Below are 27,740 nucleotides of genomic sequence, written 5' to 3' on the forward strand. Positions count from 1 at the left end.
CCCCACTGGTGGCAAGTAGACACTAGCCTATCAAAAGAACGCAGCCTGACTCTAATAAAGATAGAGCTAAGCCTCCTACCACTGAAAATCCCTACATAAATTCAGCTTCTAGCATCAGGCAAATGGACTGAGACTTCTGGAATATAAGGTAGCAGCTGTATTTGGTGCTCAGCTCTCCAGGGTCTGCAGATTTAACTGGGAACACAGCTTCTAATGCCCCCAGACTTTTAATAAGTTCGGGTAGACTGTAGACAGACAGGCTCGACCCAACTCATCACAAAGAGAATCAGTCAGCCACCCCTCAAGCCTAAACGCCCAGACAGAAGGCCCTGACATGTTGTCTTATACCTCATGTACTGAACATGGTATAACTAATGCACTTAGAATTTAACCTCCCTTGGTGGGCAGATGCAATATAATGTTCTCCTTGGGCCTAGCAAGAGGTTCTAGCTATAAATGTAAGGTGTTGACCACCTGTAGGCCTGACCTAGAAGTCAGCTAATAGCACACAGTCCTTGGTCCCAGTACCCCAGAAGCAGGGGTGTCGCCCAGGTTCTGATGGAAGGAGCATGTTAGTTTAATGGGCCTAGAGGAGGCATGGCTGAGGCAGTCAGAAGAGGAATGCTGGGCCAACAATCACAGTCATAACTTGCATAGTCTTGCACCTCTTCTGCTTTCTAGAATGGTGGGCAGGGGTGGAGAGGAAAAGAAAACCTGGGCTCAGAGAAGTAATGTAACTTGCCTCGGGTCTCCCAGCACATACACAGCAGCACCAGGACCTGAAGGCAGGCATTTTGCTCCCACAGTCCCACCGTGGTGCCCCATCTCTGTTGTCTCAGCCTTGCCTGCCTCGGAATACTCGGTATTCGCCGGCAGGCAGGGCACACCAGCCAGGCAGGGTTCTCAGCCCCGAGGACTGAGGTGTTAATGAACTGTTCCTTTATCCCTTTGGCTGGGTGAGTTCTATTTGAAATTTGAAAGTCTGTATTCCCCCCAGCCTCTTCTGAGATGGAGCCTGCAGCTTCCTCTGAAGGTAGAACCAATCCAAATATTTGTTCCCTGAAGCCTTTTGAGCTGCTCAAGTACACAAAGTCTTTGGTGGAAATTCCAGACTAGTATAATGCAGAACATGGTAGGGATGAATTCAGTCTGGAAATTTCAGTATCTAATCTGTGAAAGCTGACTCTGATGAACACTGGCTGTTCTATCAAGAGGAATTAGTTGCAAATGATCTAACTGATCTAGTGTATTAGATGGGGGTTTATTTCAAACACCAGAAATGTTGACAAAGTCTTTTAAATACAATTGCAGCCATTTTTATAGTTGATTCTAAGCAGTAACAAAAAACGGGACCAATTACTTCTTGAGACATCTTTTAGGCTGTGAATATAAAACCATACTGCCCAGAAAAGGAGGGAGAGTTTTTCTAAAATGCTGTGCAGTAAATTCACCTGGAAGAAAAAAAAGGAAGCCTAATCTTCGCTGTTTTATACCAAGTAGAATTTAAATGTGACATGCTGAGAAACTATTCTAGTCACTCTTGTCCTAGAATGGTATCAAAATGCAGGCTTTGTCAAAGCATGAAGATCTTAGAATCTCTGCTGAAGGCACATAGTTTGGCCCAAACTTGATATTCGTCCTACGCGTCTGACCTGCACGTATTATGAGCAGGAGAAACTTGGAATCGTCCTTAACTCCCCCCACTGTCTCATCCCTATATCCAGTCTCTAAAGCCTGGTAATTTATTGATGTTAATTTAGCCTGAACATATCCAATTTTCTCCATCACAGCACCACCACGCTTCAGGCTCTCATAATCCCACAACTGGATTCCCAAAATCGTCTCCTGACTGGTCCCCGGACTCCAAGGTGACTCCCTCTCCGTGCATTCTCCACCTGCTGCTCATGAGCTTTCTCTGAACTGTAAAAGGGGTCCCGCTGTTTAAACCTTCCCCTGGTCCCGACAGTTATCAACGCCTCAGCCTGCACACAGCCCCCCACCTTCTGAGCCTGCCTTCTCACCCGCCCACTGCACTCCCGCTCATTCAACTCACAGCTGGTCCCAGGGGCTCTCCTGCGTTTTCTTCTCTCCGCAGGCTTCGGTTTTTGTGTTGAGGTGCCCGGAATGCCCTTCTCTCTACCCTTTACCCCCAGAGGAGGTGGACGGAGAGAAGTGGAGCCGGACCTGGAACTAGAGATGGATGTGCACATACACACGCTGTGATGTGCGTGGAACACGGCCTAGATGAACACCCACGGAGGCAATCCCTAAAAAATGGGATTTCAGGGGAGATGTTAAGAGGGTGTTATTGCATGATGCGCTGCTTGCTTTTCTATATGGCTAAGATTTGTTTTACAGTGAATATGTTTAACTTACCTGTGTATACTTTTAAGTATCAATACATTTGACCATCCCCACCGCCAGAGATACTGATTCAGCGGAAATGGGTCCAGGATTCAGATCTTTTCAAAACCTCCAACAGGCTGTTACTCAAGTTTGGGCAATGTAGTTGAAATAATTATTTCCAATATAAGAAGGCAATTGACATCTTTACTTTTTAAGAAAAGCTCCAACTCTATTATATAACCATTTTTATATTACCTTTTATTTTATAGTAGCTTAATTCCACTACAAATACACATTCTCTAAACAGATTTGAATTATCTGTATGAATTCTAACAGACTTAGCCATTTTAACAGCCACATTTGAATAAAGGGCTTAAATAATCATTGTAAAGCATGTACTTATGCAGTAAATTTCATACTGTTTTAAAATTAGGGCAAATGAAAGAAATCTACAAACATCAGGGTTTCTTAAATTCTAAATTTTTAACAGGTATCATTTGATTGGATCTCAAAACAATGTATATTCTCAAAAGATAAAGCAGAAAGTTATTACAAAATCAATTTTGATATAATACTCATATATACCTGTTTTACTCAACATTTTAAGTTTTTGACTTTGTTTTTACCATTTACTTTTGAAAATATCTATAATGCCCTAAAATTCAGACATCAGAGCATCTATTTCTTTAAACTTGTTAGTTATGTTTTCAATACATTCTCCAGCTTTCAGTTTTATCCCATCAATTACAACACAGTCCTCTTCGCAGGGGTTTTCAGACGGACTGCTCGCAGAAGCTTCAGGGCTCCACTGAGAGAACTGCAAAAACAATCACACAATTCCTCAGAACTCCATCACATTTACTCAGAGACTAGGCTTAATTATTCAAACAAACATAAAGCAGTCGGCAGCTCCTCAGACTGCAGCAGTTACACGAAGTTTTCTGTTCCGCTGGTGGTCAAAATGTGATTCCCATGTACAGTGTAATGCATAGCAAACGTGCGGGCATAAAGACAACTTAGGTCCTGTCTGTTCCCCAAAGCTTCACATTTTTAGTTTCATGCTTTAGAAAAACATGATCATTTAGATTCTCTGAGTTTTCTATATTTATTTATTCTTAAAGTTACTATTATAAGGAATACAACTTACAACCGTTCCAGTTACACTTTCTGTGGTCATCTCATAGGCATGTGCATTCCTTACAAATAGTGAGAGCCTCCCTGGTGCAGACAGGACACTGATGCAAACAACGCACACAGAGGAGATTTAGAGCTTCAAGGACCATTAGAGTTAACATTCTATGATATTTTTAAAAATGTAGATTATGTAAGTATGTTCATATATCAAAATGGGATGGCATACAAATAATTATTAAGTAAACAATTTTATCTGTAAATAGATTATCCGATGTGTGAATTTTTCAGATGGATTTTATAAAAATCTGAAATTAATTCCCTCCCATTGCTTGCTAAGTCAGGGCATGTCAATCAGTGTTAATATTAGCTAATGAAGACCATAATTAGGAAGGTGACTCATAAAGTATTTCAGTGACAAATAGAAATGAATTTTGACTATCCATGTGTATGCCTTATTTTCATGTTGCTACTCTCATCCATTAGTAAAATGCTTGAGAGAAATCAACTTGAAAATTTATATGTGAAGTGAATGATGAAAACACCCTCAACTTTACAACTTTGAAAATAGCTCAAACAATCTCTGCTCAGAACTTTAAAATTATAAGGTGGTTCTTTTTGGTGTGTTAGCTTATTAAGAGGTCACTTTTTCCTAAAAACAAAACACAGTTCCTGTTCTGAGTGAAGTTACCTTTGGAAGCCACATTAATTTTTTCCACTAACAAAAAAAAGGAAGAAGAAAGAAAGAAAAGAAATTCTTGAGGTGATGATCACTTGATCACTCCTTTACTTTTAAATTGGAAATTACTCCAGCTTTCATAGTTAGTTTCATTGCTATTCTCCTTATTTAAAAGTGAACAAGGCCCTAAATATCCTGAACCTGCATGAATGCCAGACTTAATAAAGCTCAGTGTGGAGAGTGGCTTATAAACCAGTCAGCAGGCGGCACTCACCTGCCTGCCAGAAAGTTAAAATGGTTAATTTTTACAATTCCTAAATGCCTTTTGAAAGCATATAATACTACAAGAATCTAAAACAAAAAGGAAGCTCTTGCCTGGTGATGTATTAAAACTATGTATTTTACCTTAAGAAATAAAAATCAGAAGTAATTTTCTATTTTATCAAGTTATTAGTTATAGTGGGAAAATAGAAGCCAACTCTGGCTGTAAAAGCTCCAGGACATCTCTGTAAAAATCAGCCTGGCTGTATTTTTGAAATGACAAACTGCGAAGACTGAAAAAACATTGCACAAAACCATATGGTGCTCAAACAAAACACACATTTGCTAGAAAAGTAAAAATTGTATAGTAATTATATGTGTGTGTGTGTGTGTGTGTGTGTGTGTGTGTGTGTGTTATAAACCTATGGATCTTGTTCTGTAACAGGTGAGATATAAAAAACAAGTTTTTTTAAAAAAGGAACTCTAAATGGAAAAATGGCATTTTCAACCCATGCAAATTCAGATACAAGTTGGTATCCTGGTGCTGATTAAAAAAACTATCATGTTTTTCAAATCAGTAAGAGTATTTAACATTAATTTTATTTTCTTTTAACACATTGATCTCCTTAACTATAAATTCTGCACATATTCTTGATTTCCAATTCAATAAAGGAAATGTTTAAGAATCTGCTTTATTCTTGTTGAAGTTCTTAATAAAATCACGCAATTGGGCAGCATGCCAATGTGTGTAAACAACCTTATCCATTTACAAATACACCGTTTTCTGTTTCTTGTTGGGGCGGGGCGTGAAGAATGGGAAGTTACTCAAAGTGGGAATGTGAAAAAAGAGATAAAGTAAGGAAATCTTTGCACTTACTCTCTCTAGTGACTGCCATTGCCGGTTCTCATCTGTAATAACAGCTAACTTTAGGTGTCATTTCCTGTGCAAAGCACTTTCCCTGGTTTGCCTTATTTAACCCTCAAAACAATCCTCTGAGGCAAGTGATAAGCAACGTGGCCAAATTACACAAGTCCTTAGAGGCAAAACCAAGAGCGGGACACAGGCCTTCTCTCGAAGAGTCGGTGCTCGAGCCACTGTGCTCTCCCGACTCCAGACCCACCATATTCTAATGAACGGATGGGAGAATGAGTGAAACCCTAAGGATGCGGGAAAACACGCGGCCATCTGTCCCCCTCCCCACCCAGGGAACAGCTGCCCTGCCTATGGAGGTGGCTGCCTTACGACTTGTTTCTTCCACACCTACCCCGCTGCTGCTCTGCTTTAATGACGTAGGTGTGTACTTTTATTTTATTTGTATATACATGGAGCTAATGTGCTGAACAGTTCAACCACAAGTTTAAATTTATGTTATCATATATGTATTGAATAAAGTTAAGCACATGTAGCCTTTCTCAGCCCAATATGACTGGCCAAAAGGAAAAAAAAAGGACAAGTCTAAATACGTGTGGTGAAATGTATTGCAATAAAAGATTCCACCCCCAGTATTTTATTAATGGAGGTTGTCCCTATGCATGAAACAGGCAGGTCTCCCCAAGAGCCGCTCTGACCCTGGCCCCTTCTCCTCATGGCAGAGCCTGGCAGTGGGGAGGGCGCCTCTCTGGTGGCGGCAAGGCCCATCCACCTTCCCCCTTCCAACCTCAGTGACCTACAGCGAAAGGAGCTCCGCTGCTGAAACACAGAGACTTGTGCAAAGACTGATAGATGTGTTCTTATTTTTCCACAGGCTACTAATTTACTATTCGGCTCATGATAATCAAAAGCTCAAATTTGAGAAGTGAAAAAAGTTTCCCACATACTGACAATGTACCTCCAGGAACAATTTCTGCCACTTAAAGAATCTGAAGTTGTTATTTATAACTATCAGCGTTACCTTTTCTCCTGTATTTACTGGCTCTCCACGGTCCTCGTCAGACTCGTCTGGTGGCACTGTGGGTTCCAGAGCTTGCTGTAGCATTTGCTCCAGTTCTTTTAGTAAAACTTCTGTCTCAGAGACAACTAAAGAAACATCATTAAAATAGCAAAAATGCTGCATGTTAATTCAATCTAATTCACAATCTTAGCCACCCATTAAGAGGAAATCTTCTAAATGTTACAAGATAAAAAATAAGTATATTTGTATAAACTTCACAAATGGCCTCTGCTTGATACAACATTATTATGGATTTCTAGGTGAATATTTTACAATTATTTCTTTAAAAAGGCAGGTGACATTCTTGCTATGTGTAGAACATGAAATACCCCAGAACAATAAAAGCTCACTAGAGTTTTGTATTTTTTTTTCAATCAGGAGCCAAGGACTCCAAAGAAAATTATGTTGTTTATAAACCAGAGGTCAAAAAACATTTCCTGTGAAGGGCCAGTCAGTTTCTGTCACTACTACTCAATTCTGCTGTTGCAGGGCAAACCATGGACATGTACATAAACAAATGAGAGGGGCAATGTTCCAATAAAACTTTATTTACAAAACAGGCAGTGAATGGTAGGACTGTGGGCCACAGTTTACCAATCTCTGCAATAAACTATTAAAACTACTGTTTAAAAGGGGGAAGCCATGTGATCAAGTAGCTAGGCTAGACATAAACTAGCCTTTTTCTAATCCAAATTATCAATACATCTTAATTGCCTAATCTGATATTTAAGAAAAACAAACTTCAATAAATGCTTGTGTGTGTATGCTACTATGAAAGAAATATATAAGTAGGAAAAAAAATCTGGTAATTCACTGAACTTGCTGAGATAAAATAATACCCCCCATCAAAGAAAAAACATTGTAATTCTACAGACTCAACTACTAATTAACAATATGCAACTGAATTCCTGGTTTAAATAAAACAAACATTGTCATTTGATAAAGAGTCTGTTGAAGTGAAGATCAGGGAAAGGAAGCCATGTGTAGCCTGCTGTCCTGCACAACAGACAGATGGAGCATCTGAGAAGTCCTTCCAAAGGCAACATGATTCAAAGAGAAAGGCCATGAATACACATCCCCTCACCCTCCACTCTAGTTACAAAAATCTGACATACCACCTCCTATTATCCACCATTCACTGGCCAGTCATCAAATATCACACTAGGTGGAACAGCTGAGAAAGTTCATGGAGTGTGAAATTAGACCTTTAGAGCTAAAATATTGTCACTGAATATGGAAGCAACACGTCTGAGCAATAACATTAACTTTTAATGTAATTGTTGAATATATTTAAATTTTTTCTGACTAATGTATAAAAAGAGTGAGATGTAGATCCATATGAAATATATGTCCATATATACACACTCACACACACACAGGTATTTTTGTAAACTAAGCATGTTGTAAGGTAAAAAAAACCCCAAAAAACCAGAAATTATTAATGTGAATGGTTTTATGCATTGTTTCCTTTCCTCCAGGTCAAAAGAATCCATACTTTATTATCATCTTCATTGATGATTTTCTCTTACCTATTACTTGTAAGAAAGAAATTTTAGCCCTGGCTAGTGTGGCTCAGTGGATTGAGTGCCGGCCTGTGAACCACAGGGCTGCTGGTTCAATTCCCAGTCAGGGCACATGCCTGGGTTTCAGGCCAGGTCCCCAGTAGAGGGTGCATGAGAGTCAACCATACATTGATGTTTTCTTCCCTCTCTTTCTCCCTCCCTTCCCCTCTCTCTAAAAATAAATAAAATCTTTAAAAGAAAAAAAGAAATTTTCAAATTCTGCTAACACACTGTTTATTACATAACGGTGTTAAATAAGGTTATGGAACGTTATTAAACAGAAAGTTTTCTGTTCCTGGTTGTCCCTATAGTACTGGAAGAGCAATTTTTAGTTTACATTTTTCACATTACAGTTTTGTCTACAAAAATAGTTTTTCTGTCAAAATTTATTGCTTTCCCCAAGTATTTTTTTAATCCTCACCCAAGGATATATTTTTATTGATTTTAGAGAAAGAGGAAGGGGGGAAGAACAGAGAGAGAGAAATGTCATTGTGAAAGAGAAACATTGATGGGTTGCCTCTTCCCCAAATACTTTTATAGTCAATCAACAAATATTTATTCTGTGCCTATTAAGGGCCAGGGATTCAAGAGAATAGCCCTAGGCCAATGACATTTCCTGGCTCTCAGGTCTTCCCAGCCAATCTTAGGTTTTCTCCATGGAAAACCTCCAAAATGGTTTGTTTGAAAGCAGCTTTCTGATAAGCCATTCCACACTTTAGAACCTATTCCTTTATTTGAAAAAAAACAAAACAAAACAACAAGCAAACACTGTAATTGACCTGTTAGTTGCATCCACACAGATCTGTGTTCTAGGGTGACTGCTAACCCAGAGTATGAACTATTACATTCTAGTACAATGGTATTCAAAATTTGCTGGGCATCAGAATCACCCCGAGAGTTTATCTAAAGATATGAATGATACCCTATCTCCAGAATTCTCTAGAGGAATGTACATTTTTGTTCAAGTAATTCTGTTGATAAAATTAACCTCTCTGTATAACAAATTTCCCACTTAGTAACCTGTTACTTAATAACTACTTGTGGATTAACTTCACACTGATTCCCCAGCCCCACTCACAGATGTTGTGTTTTTCTACTTTACATTCTGAGTCTGTGGATATTGATACTGACATTTAATGTACTGTTGAGAAGATGGATTTTGAGCTATGCTGTAAAGGAAAAATGGCACACAAACATCTTCATATTTCTAAAGCTATGCTAAAATACAATCAATTTATGATAATGAATGTCATTGCTGAATGGCATTGTAGGCTCTCTGTTTTCAAGTAATCTGGAAAAGTATGTACACAGCTTTTTGAACAAAGGGTAGGTAAAGTAATGAATGACTTCATAAATCAACCAGGGTTCATAACACCAACTTGACAGATGTCAAATCCTGCTTCCAGAGCAACAGGAGTTTCACTTTTCTAAATAGGTATTCCTATACTGTGAACTGATGGAGTTCAAATAGAATTCTCAAGGAAGAGCAATTACCATAATCTACAAACTAGGTTATCAAAACTGGTCAATGATATCTTCCAAAGAGAGAGACAGAATGAATGCCTTTGCTGATTGCATGACCAATCATCTTCTATCAATACTGATTATTCTGTAGTTTCCTTGGCTTCTTTGAATTTGTTGTTCAGAGCAAAGTGATAGCATTACAGCTGCTCCATCACTCAGAGAAAGTGAAAAAAAAAACCCCCACAAAAAACAACAAACTCATACTGAAGTCCATAGCTGGCTTTTGAAAATGAAGTTTTGTAAAATAACTCAAATTGTTTTTCCATTCCTGATAAGAAGTACTGTTCATGTCAATAAATCAGTCACTATTTTAAAAGGATTCAAATGTATATTTATGGAATTTTCTTTAATCTCTACTTCTCTATTAAATATTTAAAGAAGCTGTTTCCTTCCTTACATAAAGAGGCTTTTGGGTTACCCCAAAGCTGTCACTAAAAAATACCGTCTTAAATAAATTTGCAGGACCATTTCAATGTGGAAGTTTTGAAAGTATTCTTACAGAGGCGGAGGGGGAGAAGGAGGAAAAGGTACTTTTTTTGTTGTTCTATTTTGTTTTTAAGTAATCACAAACACTCCTCTCTGTGGGTACAGTTAAATGTAGAGATGAGTAACATACAGGCTGAAATGTAACGAAGAAGAAAGCACCACTGCTGGAGACACAAACAGAAATAGGAAGTACAAGGCTTAGTGAAAGGGGCATGAAGTCCAGCTGCACCTTCGGCCTAATGGTGACAGTGTCTCCAGACCAAGAGGCATGGTTTGTCTTAAGCAGCAAGATACCACCCTTCTCCCTGTCACCCCTCCCAGACCCAGGCCCCAAGGTCTTCATGCTCCCTCTAGGGCTCACTCCTTTATCCAGACCTTTCCTAGGTTAACCATCCCCTCCCATGCTTACGTGTCCTGGCTGGCTGAGGAACTCAACCTTTGCTAATTTAATAACTAATGCTACTAGATTTTTATTTTGTCCTGGGTAATACGTCAATGTTTTATTTAATCACACTTTTATAGACTGTCTACTTGCCCAAAAGAAATGAGCTCTTTACCAACAGCAAATAGTGATACAATTTAAAAAAGGACAGAAACTCAGACTAAAAGAATCAAAATCAATTCATTAAAGGGTGCTAATGGCAATAATTACATTTAAAAATCCTTAGATCAACTTCCAGTGCTATACAAAATACTAATAATAACAGCTTTAAATTTCCTGGTATTCAAAGCAACTAAAGAAATAGCTGCACCCTTTGATTAACGAAGACACAATGGGACCTTAGAAAAGTCAAATAACCTATTAAGTGCCGCCGTTTTCTCATCGATAAAATGGGAGCTATAACATCTACCTTATCTACCTCATACAGATCTTGTAAGGGTTAAATATATGAAATACTTAAGACAGTGAGAATACATAGAAATGTTATACATATTGGTTATCATTATTATTATTGCTATTATAATTTCATCATCATAGATTAATTTTCTTGTGGGGGGGGAAGTGAGCTTTGGGGACAATACAAATACAAGGTATGGCAAAAGTAGGTTTATAGTTGTATGAAAAACAGTGTTTATTCTTGTATTATTATTTATTAATTACCATATTATATTCCATACAAACAACTGTAAACCTACTTTTGCTCCATCTTGTATAATACATGATATTCCTGGTATCAATTTTCAAAAAAATGCAGATATGTTCCACAAATAGTTATATCTTAATATTAAATCTTTATACAGCCATGGGCATACAGTTTAAATTATTTAATGACTCCTCAACTTTTTCTTGACTATTGTGTCTCATTGCCTCACAGAATTAATTTCCAGGAACCGTCCTCTGTTGGGCAAGCTGGCTTCCACTGCCTCTCTTTGTTACAAATGAAGAAATAGAGTTAGAGAGGTAAAGTAGCTGCACTTCACAAGCTCTCTTCTTGATCTCTAACCAAGATGTGTGGGGGAGGGTGCAGAGAAACCATCAGTAGAGCGTAAAATTCGGAAAGGCACAGCAAATCTGGAGCAGTAGACTTATAGCAGACTTTAGCACTGGGAGTGTAAGGAAAGATGATCCAAAAATTACAGCTTTCGGAGATTCCAAAGAAGGTGGTATAATTTTCCTCTACTACCTCATCGGGGGTTGATTCTATCTTAAGAAGAAATGAGAGATATTGGAAGTTTGGATCTAGGAATCCACAGAAATATGAGTAGCAGGTAAATATAGGAAGAGGGCTAAATGACTATCAAAGAACTGTTCTCTCAATAGGTAGTCAGCTCTTGCAAAGAACACAGTTAAGACCAGATGTTTCTGTGCTTTAGGTGTTCAAAATAACGTGGAGGAGTAAACACAGATTGGGTTAACTATTTTAACAATTAACTATTGAGACTTACAGAACCATACAGAGTGTGAGACCCCTGCACAGGCTTCCCTTTACATGAATAACTCCAGAGATGTATTCACTCATTCACATGGAGAGTCATTTCCTGTCAAGAGGAGAAGGGTCCCCGTGACAATGGAGCCCTGGGCTGCAGTGTCAGGGCCTCCTGACAGGAACTCCGTCTAGGGTAAGCTGACTCTGCCTTTCTACAGGAATATTTCAACTGTTCTCGTGAGGCAGAGAGACAAACTAGCGAAGAAAGGGCACCTGAGTTAGCAGGACAGAAGCAGCCAAAGTTTTAAGAAATAGAAACAGTAGAATTTTGTAATAGTTTAGAAGAACAAAGGATTTAAAAAAAAAAAAAAGCTAGCCCAGCCTTCTTCTGCCTGTTTTTCTTTCTTTTAATGAGGCTATTAATAAATGGCTATTTTGCCAATGGAAAAACAGTGTCATCCGATGCGGGGGTCGGGGGGGCTGCAGGAGACAGGGAGTGTGGCACGAATACCTTTTGGGGGTTCAATGTGCTTTGAAACCTCTCCGCATGGCTGCCAAAGTTCCACCTTGCAAATAGCATTTGCCTGCTTTTTAAGACTCACTAAAATGTACAAAGAGTAAAGCACTTTTAAAACTACCACTTTCTCCCCACTTTCCTCATTCACCCCACTGCGTTCTAACACCCACGGCGAGAAGCCCCAGGCCGCTGCCGTTCCTTCTCTCCCTCTGGCACCCCCAGGACCCCAAGACATTTGGAAGGGAGAGTTCTGGACTGAAACGAACTGATGCTGGTATTCCTTCCCACAACTGATGGTGCTTTATTTTTTAAAAAATTAAATACCAGAACTCTCTGGTTCAAACCAGAGAAAATTTAATTCAGGGGGATAGAAATGTAAAGACAACCGAAAAGCCCTAGTATGTAAATCAATACCAAAAATAACCCACTAATGTTTCTCAGATTTGTATATATACACAACATTTTCTTCTTCCAAGGACTGCAACCATATTTGGTAGAATTAAATATATGTAAAAGAGCTGAAAGGAGAACTTACCCATGTTTTCCTCTGATAGGACATCATCTGAACAAACATTTTCAAAAGAGCATTTTAAAATAGCTTTCCTGGAAAAAGAATGTGACAGATACAGTTTCAAATGATCAATCACGTATATTTAAATGATCATTCATGTATATGCGTTAGTAATTATTAATTATGAATATATATTTATCTTGAAGTACTTTTTCTTGTTTTATACTGTAAGGCAGCATAATACAGTAAAAAACCAAAGGGGAGTAGTATTGATTTGAGCTCTCACTAGGTGAAAAGCACTAATGACCTATCAAGCACCTTACATAGGCTTGTTCATGTAATCCTTCCCCCAGAGACGTACTAACTAATTGTCACTCCCATTTTGTAAAAAAAAAAAAAAAAGAAAGAAAGAAAGAAAGAAAGAAAAAACCTGACACTGAGAAACTGAGAAGCTTGACAGCAGAGGTAAATGGTTGAGCATGACAGACCTAAATTCTGTCCGACTTTTAAAAAGCCGTGCTTTTCCACTACACTGTGTTGCTGATTTAGAGTCAGAAAACATTTGTCCAAATTCATTTTCTCTAACCATAAGATCTTGAGAAAGCCACTTAGCTTCTCTAAGCCACGAGTTCTTTAAGTGGAGATAATTATGATACACCCCTATCTATTTTGATGGGGTTACTGGGAAGTGTAACTGAGATAAGGCAATTAGAGTCCTTTTTAAAACTTTTATTATTCATCTTCTGAAAAAGGACAAAGAAAAAAGACTATCATATTAGAGTTAGTCTTTATCTTTGAATCTTTGAGTTGGACTCTCTCTAACACAATACTGTTTACCATTCATTACAAATAAGTAAATAAGTAAACTGGCTGATTCAATGATAAACATTAAACTTGTCATCATTGGCTTATTAGTTCATTATAAAGGCCTGTTTCTGATTTGCAGTACCTATTTTAAACTAAAAACCTGCTTTTCATCTGGTTGCACACATGACATTAATTTTTGAAAGTTCTGGTTCAACATATTTGTCTAAACATCAAGCTTTCTCCATACTTCTACGGCTGCTACTTATCATTCTATTAATTCTTTTAGAAAACTTTAAACACAATGTTTCCCTAGAGAAAAAGAATCAAGAGTCAGGAGAAAATGTCATGTAATAAGTAAATTCAATATATATTTCCATTTTATCATAATGCTGTTTAATTAAACAACATTACCTCTTCCTTTTTCTGAATTTGGGCTTTATCTTTTCAGTATTGTTTTTGGAAATTGGCATCTGTAAAAGAACAACAAAAAGATGAGACATCTCATATGGGACTGGATGAGCTCGGTTTAATAGTGGATTCTATATGGACCCAGTAATTCAGCTCAGAAGAAAAACTCTGGATTATAGCCCTAAACAACACCTGTAGCTCTAAGTCAGCCACTTCATAGCCATTAAAAATGCACTGATCTGCTCAACTTCCAGGAATGGGAGACTGATTCAGGTGAACACCTATCCCCCACATCCAGGTTCCTCACCTTCACATATACATAAAAATACAAAGCAAAACAAGTTTTACGTTTTAATACTTATATGGCCATTAAAGAAAGAAAAAAATATTCATGTGCCAGAAACATGAGGAATGCATAGCTCTATAGAGGGAAACTGACATGGTGAAATCCCACAAGGAATGTGTACCAGGAGAGGCTCAAAAGGACTTGGGACTGAGGTTTTAATGACTAAGCAAAGACACAATGAAGAACGTGGAGAAATTAAAACCTTCATACATTATTGAGAATGTGAAACGGTGAAGCCACTTTGAAATACAGTTTGAAAGTTCCTCAAGATGTTAAATGTAGAGTTACCTTATGATCCAGTATTCCATCCCTAGGTTTCTACCCAACAGAAATAAAAATATGTCCCTACATAAACTGTACATGAATATTCTTAACAGCATTATTCATAATAGCCAAAAAGTCGAAACAACCCAAATATCCATCAGTGGATAGATAATATGTGGTATAGCCCTAAAATGGAATAATATTCAGCCCTTAAAAATAATGAAGTAAGGCCCCAGCTGGTGTGGCTCAGTTGGTCGGAGTGTCATCCTGTAAATCAAAAGGTCACAGGTTTGATCCCCATCAGGGCACATGTCTAGGCTGCGGGTTCAGTTCCTGGTCAGGCATATATGAGGCAGTCAATTGATGTTTCTCTCTCACATCAATGTTTCTCCCCCGCCCCTCTTTCTCCCTCCTCCCCCACTCTAAAATCAATAAACATGTCCTTGAGTGAGAAAAAAAAAATAATGACGTAAAGACACTTCCTACAACATGAATGAATCTTGAAACCATTATGCTAAGTGAAAGGTCAGAAATGTCAGACACAAAAGGCCACGTGTATAATTCCATTTATCTGACACATCCAGAAAAGGCATATCCATAGAGAAGAAGTAGATTAGTGGTTGCCAGGGACTCTGGGGAGGTGAGAAATGAGCAGTGACTGCTAACAGGTATGTGGTTTCCTTCTGGGGTAATGAAAATATGTTCTAAAATTAGATAGTGGTATTGGTTGCACAACTGTACATATGCTAAAATCCACTGAATTGTACACTTTAAAAGACTGGATACATTGTATCTCAACAAAAGTATAATTTAAAAAAAACTTAGTGACATGGAAAAATTGAAAGAAAGGATATAGAACACACTATGTCAATAACTATTAACAAAAGGAACCCAATGTAGCAATAATACTGTTAGAAAAAAATGGATGTGAAAGCAAAAACCATAATCAAAGATAAAAGGGTTATTACTTAATGGTTTAAAAAAATCCACCCAGAAAGTGTAATATACCTGAACTTGTATATACCTAAAATCTTAGCCTTCAAAATATGAAGTGAAACAATTAAAAGTAGAAACTGATGAATCTACAATTAAAATGGTGTATTTTAATTTTCTTCTCATAAAAAAATAATAAAGCAAACACAAATTGGTGAAGAAACAGGAGAGTTCAAACACAACAAAAAAGTACATTGAACCTAATAAATACATATTGAAGCTGGCATTTAATAATTAAAGAATAGGCACTGTTTTTAAGCCTAGAAGATTTACAAATTTGACCACTTACTGGGTCACAATGGAACTTTCAAAAATATTAAAATAATCTCTAACAGACCATATTTATTAAAATGCAGTAAAATAAGAAATCAAACCCCAAAAGATAGCTGAATAAATTTGTCATCAACTCATAGATATAAAAGAATTCACCTTTTCCCATGAACCTTCCTGCAAAGAGTCACGATCTATGTCATTCAGATCAGGGCCCCTGCCTCACACTTTAGCATTTGTAGACAAGACTTATCTTCCCACTGGGTGATACACTTTGTTTCCATGCCATACCTTGCGTGCTGTAGGTGCACATGAAGTGTCTATGGAATTAATTAATGAAACAATGTTGGGAGTAAAGTAGGAAAAAGAAATATCAGCATAAGGAAAAAATGGTGACAATGTTACTGTCAATTCTGTACTGCCATTGTTGGTGACTTAGGCCTTCAACCAATTCATACAATTTACCCTCAACTTCTAAAACAGCTCAGAGCAACTCTCACCTCAATATGTTTGTTAGCTTCTTTTATTTCTTATCTTTTCACTTTAACTTGCTAAAGTGATAATTTTCTTAGCCTGTTTTGCCTAATTCTTTCAGTTTCACTGATACTGAGTTTACTGATCTTGAATCAAGCGTCTAAACTGCGAAGGTAGAAACAATTTTTTAAATTTACTATATGTTTAGCAGCTAGCAGAGTGACATTTACATTGTACATTCAAAAGTATTTACTGTGAGATGAAGACTGAATTTTACAATTCTCAAAGCATTATTAAATAGCTCAACTACCTTAATACTCATTCAAGGGAAGTTTCTATAGAACGCTAAAAGGATTCATACTGTGCTGAGGCTAAAGACTAAGTGTTCTTCTTTTTGTGATCTTCAACCTCAAGGAAATATTCAGAATATTTTTTCTAGGACTAGAGATATATATATTATACATTATAAAATATGTAATATACATTACATATCTTATATCATATAATATTGTTATATAATTATATTATATATTATACATTATGTTATACATATATTATATATATTTAATTATATGTAATAATATATATTATTTTGATTCAGCTTTTTGTGCTCACATATTATATATATATTAAGCCGGTCTGGAAGAAGTCCAACCATTGTTAAATAATAAGAACCGTTTATGTGACATCCATGAAACCTGGCAGCCAAGGAGAGTGGACTGGAATGCACATGTGTAAACAATGACAACTTCCCTGTACTAGCCAGTGGGAGCAGCAGATGCCATTGAGTGAACATTCGCATTGTGTGGCTGTCGCATTCAAAATGACTGAGCCGGCAGAGCAATGAATCTGCATCAATTTTTGTGTTAAGCTTGAACAGTCCTCCTCGGACACTGTTCAGATGATTCAGAAGGCCGCAGGTATGGGCAACTGGTGATTGGCAGCTTCATCATGACAACACACCTGTTCACACTTCACATCTTGTGCAGTTTTTTAGCAAAACAGCAAATCACCCAGGTGACTCAGCTCTCTCTACAGCCCAGATTTGGTGAACTGCAACTTCTGACTTTTCCCAAAACTGAAATTGCCTTTGAAAGGGAAGAGGTTTCAGACCATTGATGAGATTCAGGAAAATACAACGGGGCAGCTGAGGTCCCAAGGTGCCTACTTTGAAGGGGACTGAGGCGTCTTTGTCCTATGTACAGTATTTCTTGTATCTTGTATCTTCTTTAATAAATGTCTCTATTTTTCATATTATATGGCTGGATACCTTCTGGACAGACCATACACACACACACACACACATGCACACACTATTATATGATATTATATATTTATATATTATATATATAAAATATATATGAAGAACATTGAGTCTTTAGCATCAAAACATGATAAAGAGCATATAGAAGATAAATATTGTTATCTATATCATTGACCTACATCTCCAAAGATGATGTAAAGCTGTTATCTCCATCTTGTTTTTAAAGATTAGCTTAAATTATCTGCATTATTTGTGTGTGAAGGTGAAAGGGTTACTACAACAAAAAATAAGATTAAGGTAACAAAGTGCAAACTACTTTATAGGTATTAATAGAAAGACTGTTAAACATCACCATGAATAAGAAAGGTTTGTGTTGGAGATAGTAAGTTCCTCTTCTATTTTGTTAACTATTCCACAGCTGTCAAAATGAACCAGTCAGTATTTGACAAAATGTCCTATGCTTTCCTGCTCTGAGCTTTTGATGGAGATGATGTGGGGGAGAAAAGCACCACATTTGGAAGGACAGAATCACGATCTGAATGCTGACACTTACGGGCTATATCACTTTTGGTTAAGTCACTCTAGTATCTGGCAAAGCCTGGTATAGGCACTCAATAAATAATTTCCGATTAAATGGGCATTCTGCGATTCGGTGTCTTGTTGAATGATGTAGTCCACTGGGTCACTGTCAGGATTCCATCTTCTCCCCCTGGAGCACATGACAGGGAACTTGGCACTTTGGTATGGTTGGACTTCAGCAGTGTACTGGCTTCCCAAGGCCGCCATAGCAAATTACCACAAACTTGGTAAAAAATAAGACATTTACTACCTTACAGCTCTACAGGATAGGAGTCTGTCTTTTAGAAAAACATTCCTCATTGGATTTAGTGCCTACCTAATCCAGGTGATCTCATCTTGAAATCCTTACCTTAATTATATCTACAAAGATTTTTATTTCAAATATGGTCACATTTTGAGGTTCCTGATGGACACTTCTTGTGAGGGCTATGATTTGACCCACGAAGAATACGTACTGTAGTCTTTCCCTGTTTCATCCTCCCACTTCCCTTCTTGTGTTTTCACAGCTGATTCTCTTACGTTGTCTGGCCCAGTGTTATTCAGAGCAAGGCCCGCAACGTGACAGGACCAGCAACACCTGGCAGTTTCTTAGAGATGCAGGTTCTGATGTCCCCTTGGCCCACTGAATCAGAAACTCGGAGCAGGGCACAGGGTTCTGTGCCCTCTATGCATATACCTCTTTCTTTTTTACATTTAACAAGAGAGAATTAACACTTGCTTTGATTTCTTTAAAATCAACAAAATCCATCCACACAATGACACACATCCACACAAATATAATGCTATATAAGTTTTGTAGATTTTTTAAAGAAGCTAAAGTATTGTTTCTTGTTGAATGTAAAAACAGGGTACATGTATGGAGAGCATATGCCATTTACTGAATACGTGTGTGCTTGTGTGTCTACGAGTATTTAGTGGTAATTAGGACTGCTGGCTTGAATGGCAAACACGAGAATTGCCTTTAATTTCAAGGAACAGAAAATCCAAAAGAATTGTGTTTACATCAGATTTATGTAATATGCATAAACTAACTTGACATTGCCCATTTCCTTAAGTCACTATTCATCTAAATAAAAATCATTTTTAAACAAGAAGTCTGTTGTGTTAAATATGTGAGTGTAAAATTTTGATTCAGCCTTTTGTGCTCATAGAAAAAGAAATATATTTCATAACCTTCTTCTGAAAGTAATTGTCAGTCAATAATCACTAAAGAGCTGCCTACTTTGATAGAATTTCCAAAAGTGTATCTGTGCTTTGAATAATGTGCACACACTCCTTGTCAAAAGTTATCATACAAAAGGAAAAGCCAATATTCTCATTCCCCTTTGGAAAATCTGCTGGGAAAATATGCTTGGCATAAGGATGAAAACTGGTTTCATGGAGCATTGTAAATGATGGTTATTACTTAAGCTGAGTATCTGGAGAGTACAAATAATAAAGTTAAGTCTTCGGGCCTAGATAATGATAGTTTTTAACACTTCTTTGAAAAAGGGCGAAGATTGAAATGAGCATTTTCTAGCCCTATTTTCAACATGATTTCAACAGAGAGAATACAAATCTGCATAAATGTCAGTCAATTACCATATGCTCCAGCCTAGTCAATCTTTAGTAGAATTCAGTTTTCCTGTGAGATCTGAACAATATCAGAGATCAGTCCCTGGCAATATGACTTACAAATATCCTGCTGTCCTCTGCCCTATTTCTTCAGCCATGTGTAAGTTCACACTAAAGCACTGTGGATTTCTCTGCTTTGAGGGACTTACCACAGAAAACACTGAAGTGTGTATTCATGCAGTGAGCTGAGACACAGGAGGGTATTTGTCCTAAAAATAGAAGTTGACCAGCAGACCACCTTAAGCAGAAGGCATGAAAGACTTTCTATTAAATACCTCCCAATCCTGGCTGAGGATAAAAGTCAGGACACTGCAAGAAGTTCTATAATTATGTACTTCACTTGATAACTTTTAAAGCCTTGGACTTAATTTTTTAATGGTTTTTGACTATCTATATATACCAGGGAGAAAACATAAAAATTCCAGAGGTTTATATATATATATAACCTCCTGAATTTTATATATGTGTGTGTGTGTATGTGTATGAGTGTATAATTTTTTTAACAGATCAGATTTCACTCACATCTGTGAAGAGCTTAAGACTACTAAGGGCTAATCAAAACATGGTGTCCTGGGAGTAAGGATACCCATGAAAAGCAGAACTTAAGTCACAGCTGTTTATCTGATTTGGATGGAGCCAGTAAATTAGACTATTTGTCCTCTAATTAGAGACTCTCTAAAATCCAAGTATGTTGAAAACAATTCTTATTTGTGTATAATTTTTTCTAAAGATTTTCTAGAATGTACATATTTTGATTAAATTTTAAAAATCTGAAGCATATAGAACATTCAATGGTTACAGTACCTGTATTACACATTTTTTTCTGGACAAAAGAATGAATGGTGAGAGCTTCATTAGCAGTAAGGATAACTGGCCTGATTCTTTAACCCATGAATCATTGTCAAATGTTCTGAGCATTTATTATCAGCATTGTGTAAAAGATGATCTTTCTCCTACATAGGAATAGACAGATTCAATCTATACAATAGCAAAAAGAGAAAATTATTCCTTTAAAAATGTTATCTATATCCAAGTCTTTCTATCCAGTTTCTGATGATTACAGGGGTTGAAATGGAGGGTAGTCTTATATCCAGATTCATGAAAGGACATGGAAAATACACCTCCCTTTGTATAGTCTGGGTGGCTGTGTTCTCCACTAAGTAGGGGAGTATAAATATAAGGTATATACCTAATATACATATTTCACAGTAAGCACATAATTTTGGAACAAAGTGGAAGTATGAAATACATAAGCAAAAAGAAAGATAAATCGCATTTCAAAGTCATTATAATTTTAAAGAATTAAAAAGTAAAAATCTATAGGTCTTCAAAGAAAATAAATAGGTTTATTTTGTCTAATATATTGATTAGGTTGGCCAAAAAGTCTGTTTAGTTTTGTCCGTAAAACAAAAGACACATTTTTCTTTTTCACCAACAACTTTATTAATTGGGGTATTTTGAGCATGTTGACTACCTCCTGCATGGTATAACATTGATTCTTCTCAATTAATGTCTCAATTTGTTCACTATCAGCTTCAACTGGTCTACCTGACTGTTGAGCATTGTCCAGAAAGAAATCTCCAGCACAAAACTTCGCAAACCACTTTTAAGACATTCAGTCAGTCACAACAACTTTTCGATACTCTGCGCAAATCTGTTTTTGCATTTCAGTTGTGTTTTTACCTTTCTTGAAATAATAAAGCATAATATGCTGAAAATGATGTGCATTTTCTTCCATCTTCAATATTAAAATTCACCAATTTTGATAAGTTTTTTAAATGCATGTTGATATGACAGCTGTCACAATACAATCTAACAAAATTGTTTCAAATGGAGTTAGAGACAACTAAGCGTTACTAGAGCCATCTTACAGAAAAAAACCAAATGACCTTTTTGGCCAACCCAATAAATGAAAAGCCGGAAGATTGTTAGGCAAAAGGCAAATGTTAATAAATTTGAAATGATGGATTTCTCATAAGTTATAAGGAAATTCTACTAATTTTCACTGACATTGTATTTTATACTTTCCCTTTGCAATTAGGAAAACAGTAGTTATTATTATTAGGCATAGAAAGATCATTTAATAGCTAATGCAATAGCTACACTCTATAAAAGACAAACTCATCATTCAAATTCTGATGGTATGTTACATCAATAGCAACTATCAATGAGTAATATTGTTTTCAATTTTAATGTAATAGAATGAAGAACATCGTGAGTGAGAAATAACCTTCTAACCTTTAAAAGAAACCCAGATTCCTTTTGTGTGTAGCCTGATGTTGGAAACATGACTTACACGTCACTGGATCAGAGAGAAAGAATTATGCTAGTAATGCATATAATCAGCAAAAATAAATGGAAAAATCTTTAGTCCCAAATAACAAAGGGCATCACCTGGAAATTTCTCTATGTGATAACTGGTACTCAAGTTGAAGAGGCTTTTGTTTCTTAAGAAAAAAGAGCAATTGTATTTGGTAAAATTTTCTTTTTTCCTTCTAGCTGCAAGTTAAAATACAGAATAGAAAATGTGGAAAGTTATAGTTGAAAAGTTTTGAATTTCTGGAATCTGTGATACCAGTTTTTAGATATTACTAAATTCAAATTCCAAGTGAACTAACATCTGAGTTATTTTTTAAGTGAACATTATATATAAAGAAACAAAAATTAATACACTATTTCTATTATTATAAATGGTGACATTCAAAATTTGTTTTTTAGTAATTAGGATAAAAATAATATTTAAAAGACAGAAGAAAAAAATAGCTGGCACACATGAATTCCCATTTACCAAATGCCAGATCTGCATAACTGAAATGAATTTTCTCAGACAAATTGCTGCACTGGGACAAATCACCGGCTCAGGGAGGCAGCAGCAACCTCCCTGTTCACTTCCACTTTCTACAACCCCGCAAAAGAGGCAGTATAGCAGTCCTGTGGATGGGAAAACTGCCCTCTATTGCAGCTCCTAGCCAAGACCTCTCCCACTGAAAACCCTGTGAACTTGGAGGATAACAGCTCCTCACACTAGGACACTGTTGCTTTACCTTCAGGGAAGAAAAACAACGAAGATCTCAGCTCTGCTATACTCACCCTGAGACACATTTCCCCTCTACTCCCCAGCTCCTCCCAACGCCACTGCCTGTCTTAGAACAAGGTGAGTTTGGCTAAAGTCAGATCCATGGACTGAAAGTCAAATTAAAGCAAGGGTTAAGCAAATACACAAGTCCCAAAGTAGACTTTTCTTTCACTTAAAGAACAAGTGCAATCATCCACACCAGAAAATAGTTACTCTGAGTCAAGGGATCTTTGCTTGCTCTCATAAATGGTGTTATAAAAGAGTATCAGAGATGAATGCATTTTGTTTAATTTTAATACTTTATTACTAATAGTTATCCTATAGAATTCCTACAGATTGTAATTTAAGATAAAACAGGTAATCAAGGGTGGTTAGTTATTAAGTTACTAAATCGTATTTTGTTAAAAATTGTTCCCCTGGAAGGCTGTTTCATTACAGTGCCTTGTAGTAGTACAGTTTCCCTCTGCTGATTTGAGCACAGGATAATTGAAATTAGTGCGAAAAGAACAATCTATTTTAAAGTTTCCACTGACTGATTTCCAGTGATAAATGGACAATGTTCTATATTAATATATATTTATTTATATGTATTTGAAAAAGTGCAAATGTACATCAAAAGAGCACATTTACATTTTAAATTTTGGATTAGGAAACTTTTGGAGATGCTAAAAATAGTCTATTTTGATCAGAGAGGAAATTACATGAGTGTTTATACTTTTAAAAATATTCATCAAAAGAACCTATGCACCCCAATGTTCATAGCAGCACAATTTACAATAGCCAAGTGTTGGAAGCAACCTAAATGCCCATCAGTAGATGACTGGATCAAAAAATTATGGTACATATACACAATGGAATACTACGCAGCAGAAAGAAAAAAAGAACTACTAAACTTCGCGACAGCATGGATGGAACTGGAGAGCATTATGCTAAGCGAAATAAGCCAGGAGGTGAAAGACAAATACCATATGATCTCACCTATAAGTGGAACCTAACCAACAATACAAAGATGCAAGGAAAATAATACCAGCAACACTGAAAGGAAAAGAAATCAACAGAGACAAGAGGAAAGGAGGGGGGGGCGGGGAAAAGGAAGGGAAGGGGAAAGTCAAGGAACATATAGCAAGGACTCATGGACAAAACCAAAGGGGAAGAGCTGAGGGAGGGAGGAAGGGAGGGAGGGGGCAAGGGAAAGTGGTGGGGGGTAGGGAGAGACAAATGTATTAGGAAAAATAAATTAAAATAAAATTTAAAAAAATACTCATCAAAGTCTATGCTTAAGATCTGTGCATTTCACATGTTTAAATCTGACCTCAATAAAAAAAATGACATGAAAAGGTAAGTCAAATGAAAGACCACTACAGTGACTAATAGCAGGGCAAGTGGTGATGGAATACCTGTGTGATTCACATTTGGGGAGCACCGGCCTAAGGAAAAGTGAACGATGCCCACAAAGTAGAAGCCAAAAAGAAACGAAATGAGTTTTGAAGCCTGACTGAGACTCTTGCCAAGGTCTTCCTCTGCTTACTGTCCTTTCTGAAATTTTTCTCTTTCTGGGGCTAGAAGCCAGAATTAGGGATCTATTATAATATTTATCTTTGGGTAAAGAAGAATATAAAGCTAAGTGAATTGCAATATATGAATTCCAAATTAGTAAGCAAGCTTTTTAATTAACACAAATATCCAGACACCTAGTCATAAAATGTAAGCAACTGATCCTGCTATTGGGCTAAAGAAAATGCCCTGCTTATTATGAAGAATCTCTGCAATAATTTCAGGGAGAAGTATTTTTTCAGTGGGAAAAAAAACAGCCTAAATTCCTCATAAATAAATGTATAAATCAAAAGAGTGATCATTAATTTTGTCTTCCAAAGTGTGTAAGTTATACTTTTGGTATTAATAAAAGTAGAATGTTAGAAAAAAAGATGTCCACATATATGTACATAATTTTTATATATAAGCCAGAAAAATTAGAAAAAAGAATGAAAAAGAGATTCTTTTCCCATTAGTAACAAATTCCTGGGACAGCCTTAATTAGAAATATGTAATATTCTACATTGAAAAAAAACTGAAGCAAAGGAATAGAGAGAATCCTGGCTCTATCACCTAACTTGTCACTTTATTCATTTTGCTTTAGCTTTTTTTTTTTACATTGAAATGTTACTGGCAGCAATAGGAGAAAGGTTAGTGAGTTATAACATATTTTGTTTTAATGAAAAAGCAGTCTTGTAAAGCATGTCACAAAAGCTCTGACGCCCCAAAAGAAAAGTTTTATTATACAAGTGCGGCAAAAAAACTACATAAAATTTAAAAGAAAAACTGAAAAATGTTTGCAACATACTGACAAAGTATTCACATTTAAAGAAAGAAAAGATCGACTATAAAATAGCAAGAACTGGCAAACTAAGCTAGTCTAGTCTTTCCTCTAAACTAATCATGGGACTGCAACTGGTACAATAATGTTGTGAGATTTTTTCGGTAACAGATGATCAGCAAACTGGCAAAATTTTAAATGTGCTTATTCTTTAAACCAGAGAGCTTACTTTTAGTAATTTTCCCTATAGAAATATTTACACAAACACTTACAAAGATGTGCACAATGACATTGCTGCTTTTTTATTTGTAATTTTGCAAATCAAATCAACCTAAATGTCTAGGGGGTGTCCAACCTGCAGCGATGGGCCACACGTGGCCCAGGAGAGCTACGAATACTGCTCAACACAAAATCCTACATTTACTTAAGACCTTTGGTTTGCTCATCAGTTTTCGTTAGTGTTTGTGTATTTCATGGCCCAAGACAACTCTTCTTCCAGTGTGGCCCAGAGATGCCAAAAGGTTGGACACCGTTGGAGGAGACTGTTCAATAAATTAAGAGATTTCCATAAAATAAAATGCTGTGCAACCACTTAAGACTTGGCAGACCTTTGACTTGAGAAGATGTCAACAAAATATTATTAAGTGAAACAGTAGAGTTTAAATTCATTCTGTTCATGTTAATAAAGTACATATACATGTTATATTTAAACATATGTATAAATAACTGTAAACATGCAACTATAAAAATTAGCTTAATAAATGTGACAAATCTTAGATGATTTTAAAAATTCTCTCCTCCATATACAATATTATTATATTACTTTGAAAAAATAAATCATGATTAAAATGTGGGGCCTCCTTTTAAAAAGACTTTTACATAATCTTAACTATCTAATAGAACTATAATGCTATCACAAGTCTGAGAATTTTAAATGTCCCTAAATCCTTATTTCCTATCTCTTTTTAAGGAGAAATTAGGGAGAAAAGTACTGGCATTTATTATACAAGCACCTACTAAAATACAATAACTATATGCTATTATAATTGCTTTTCTTATTAACCTTTATAGCAATCATACAAGGTGATTATTATTGTTCCCAACACAGAGATTAATTCAAAGAGGTGCAGAAGTGTTGTTAACTTGCCTAACATCACACAACTAAGTAGGAAAACTAGCTCTTGAAGGCATTCATTCATAATTTGTATTCTTTCCACCACAATTTTCTGTTTCCTGAATATATTCATATACACACATACATATACACAAATTTTTCAGTAGGAAACATCATCAGCTACTCCTCTAGCCTTCCTGGCATACTACTTTTTTACTCTTTTAAAAAACATATTTTATTTCCAGGCAAATTAACTCAGATACTCACTCTGGTCTGCACAAGTCTTTTCACATCCTGCAAGTACTTATTGAACTGTCACACATATTTTATAGTTCATGGAATATTAGAGCAGGAAGGGACTCAGAGCCATCTAGATCTTCCCATTTAAAAAATAAATAAAAAATAATTAAGTGGGGCTCAAAGAGATTAGTGTGACTTAGTCTCTTTCTTTCAGATCACTGCCATCAAGAAGCGGTATGGTCAGGTGGGCACATCTACACGACTCACATCTGTGTAGAGGCAGCCATGTGGATGAAGAGCTGAAGGATGGGGAGTATGAGAGCAGCAGAGGCTTACAGGTAGCACTCTTAGGAGCTTCACTTCTACTCTATACAGCTAAAATATATAGTTGAAAATATTTCAATATGTTGAGCAGAGAATACATAAATTACTCAATAATTTTTGAAAACAGTGTATTTATTCCATTTCAGCTTCCCTCTCCATAATAAACTCCTTGGTTTTTTGTCTAATGTGTTTCCATATTATTTTGTATTATGTCACTACATAGTTATATCTGTAGTTTCTTGAGTCCAGCAGTGTATTCAAAAGTCATGCCAACTCTTGGGCAGTTCTTGTTAATACATTTTGCTCCATTCATTGCAAGACATCTTGTGTTCTTAACCTTTGTCCTAAAAAATGCATTGTATTCCTCCAAAATACTGTCTTTATAAATATATTTCCACAAATCCCAAAAACAGCCCATAGAGCAATGTCTCTCAAACTGCCTGTGTTTAGGACCAGTTTTCCATGCCAATCTATGTGAGACCTATATAATTTTTTAAAGACATTCACTAGGAAAAAAATTAAATAAAAAACAAAGACATAAAAAATACAAGTTCCATTTTATTATTACATTCAACAGACAAAAATTATTCTGTCAAATTACTATACAAATTTCTAAATGGTTATTCTCATTTTCTTTGCTCTTATCTCATTGCAGACCAAAAACAAATAGTGCCCAGAACAGCTCTGTCCCATGCACCCCGCTATGAGTAGCACTGTCCTAGGCACAGTGCCACCTTCAATGAGAGTCACTGGTAAAAATCAAGCAATACAGAATAAAGTAAGTTATTATTATCTTTGTCATTTTTTATTCTAAATGTCCTTTAGCAGAGAGTGAAA

The 27,740-nt window shown here is 36.4% G+C and overlaps 1 protein-coding gene across 2 annotated transcripts in view; it reads right to left on the bottom strand.

Moving 5' to 3' along the window:
* Nucleotides 1-2,910: 2,910 nt before the first annotated feature.
* ZCWPW2 (zinc finger CW-type and PWWP domain containing 2) overlaps nucleotides 2,911-27,740 on the bottom strand; it is a 93,837-nt gene continuing 69,007 nt past the window's right edge. For both annotated transcript variants that reach the window (XM_054595756.1, XM_054595757.1), the window contains exons 6-9: nucleotides 14,035-14,093; nucleotides 12,841-12,908; nucleotides 6,310-6,434; nucleotides 2,911-3,163 (exon numbers count right to left, since the gene is read on the bottom strand). In XM_054595756.1, coding sequence (XP_054451731.1) covers nucleotides 3,002-3,163; nucleotides 6,310-6,434; nucleotides 12,841-12,908; nucleotides 14,035-14,093 — 414 coding nt within the window. In that variant the 3' untranslated portion in view covers nucleotides 2,911-3,001. The remainder of the gene's footprint in view (nucleotides 3,164-6,309; nucleotides 6,435-12,840; nucleotides 12,909-14,034; nucleotides 14,094-27,740) is intronic.

Source organism: Pteronotus mesoamericanus, unplaced genomic scaffold (genome assembly GCF_021234165.1).
Source record: "Pteronotus mesoamericanus isolate MK-2021 breed Mesoamerican mustached bat unplaced genomic scaffold, CSHL_Meso_final scaffold_54, whole genome shotgun sequence".
NCBI classification, from domain to species: Eukaryota; Metazoa; Chordata; class Mammalia; order Chiroptera; family Mormoopidae; genus Pteronotus; species Pteronotus mesoamericanus.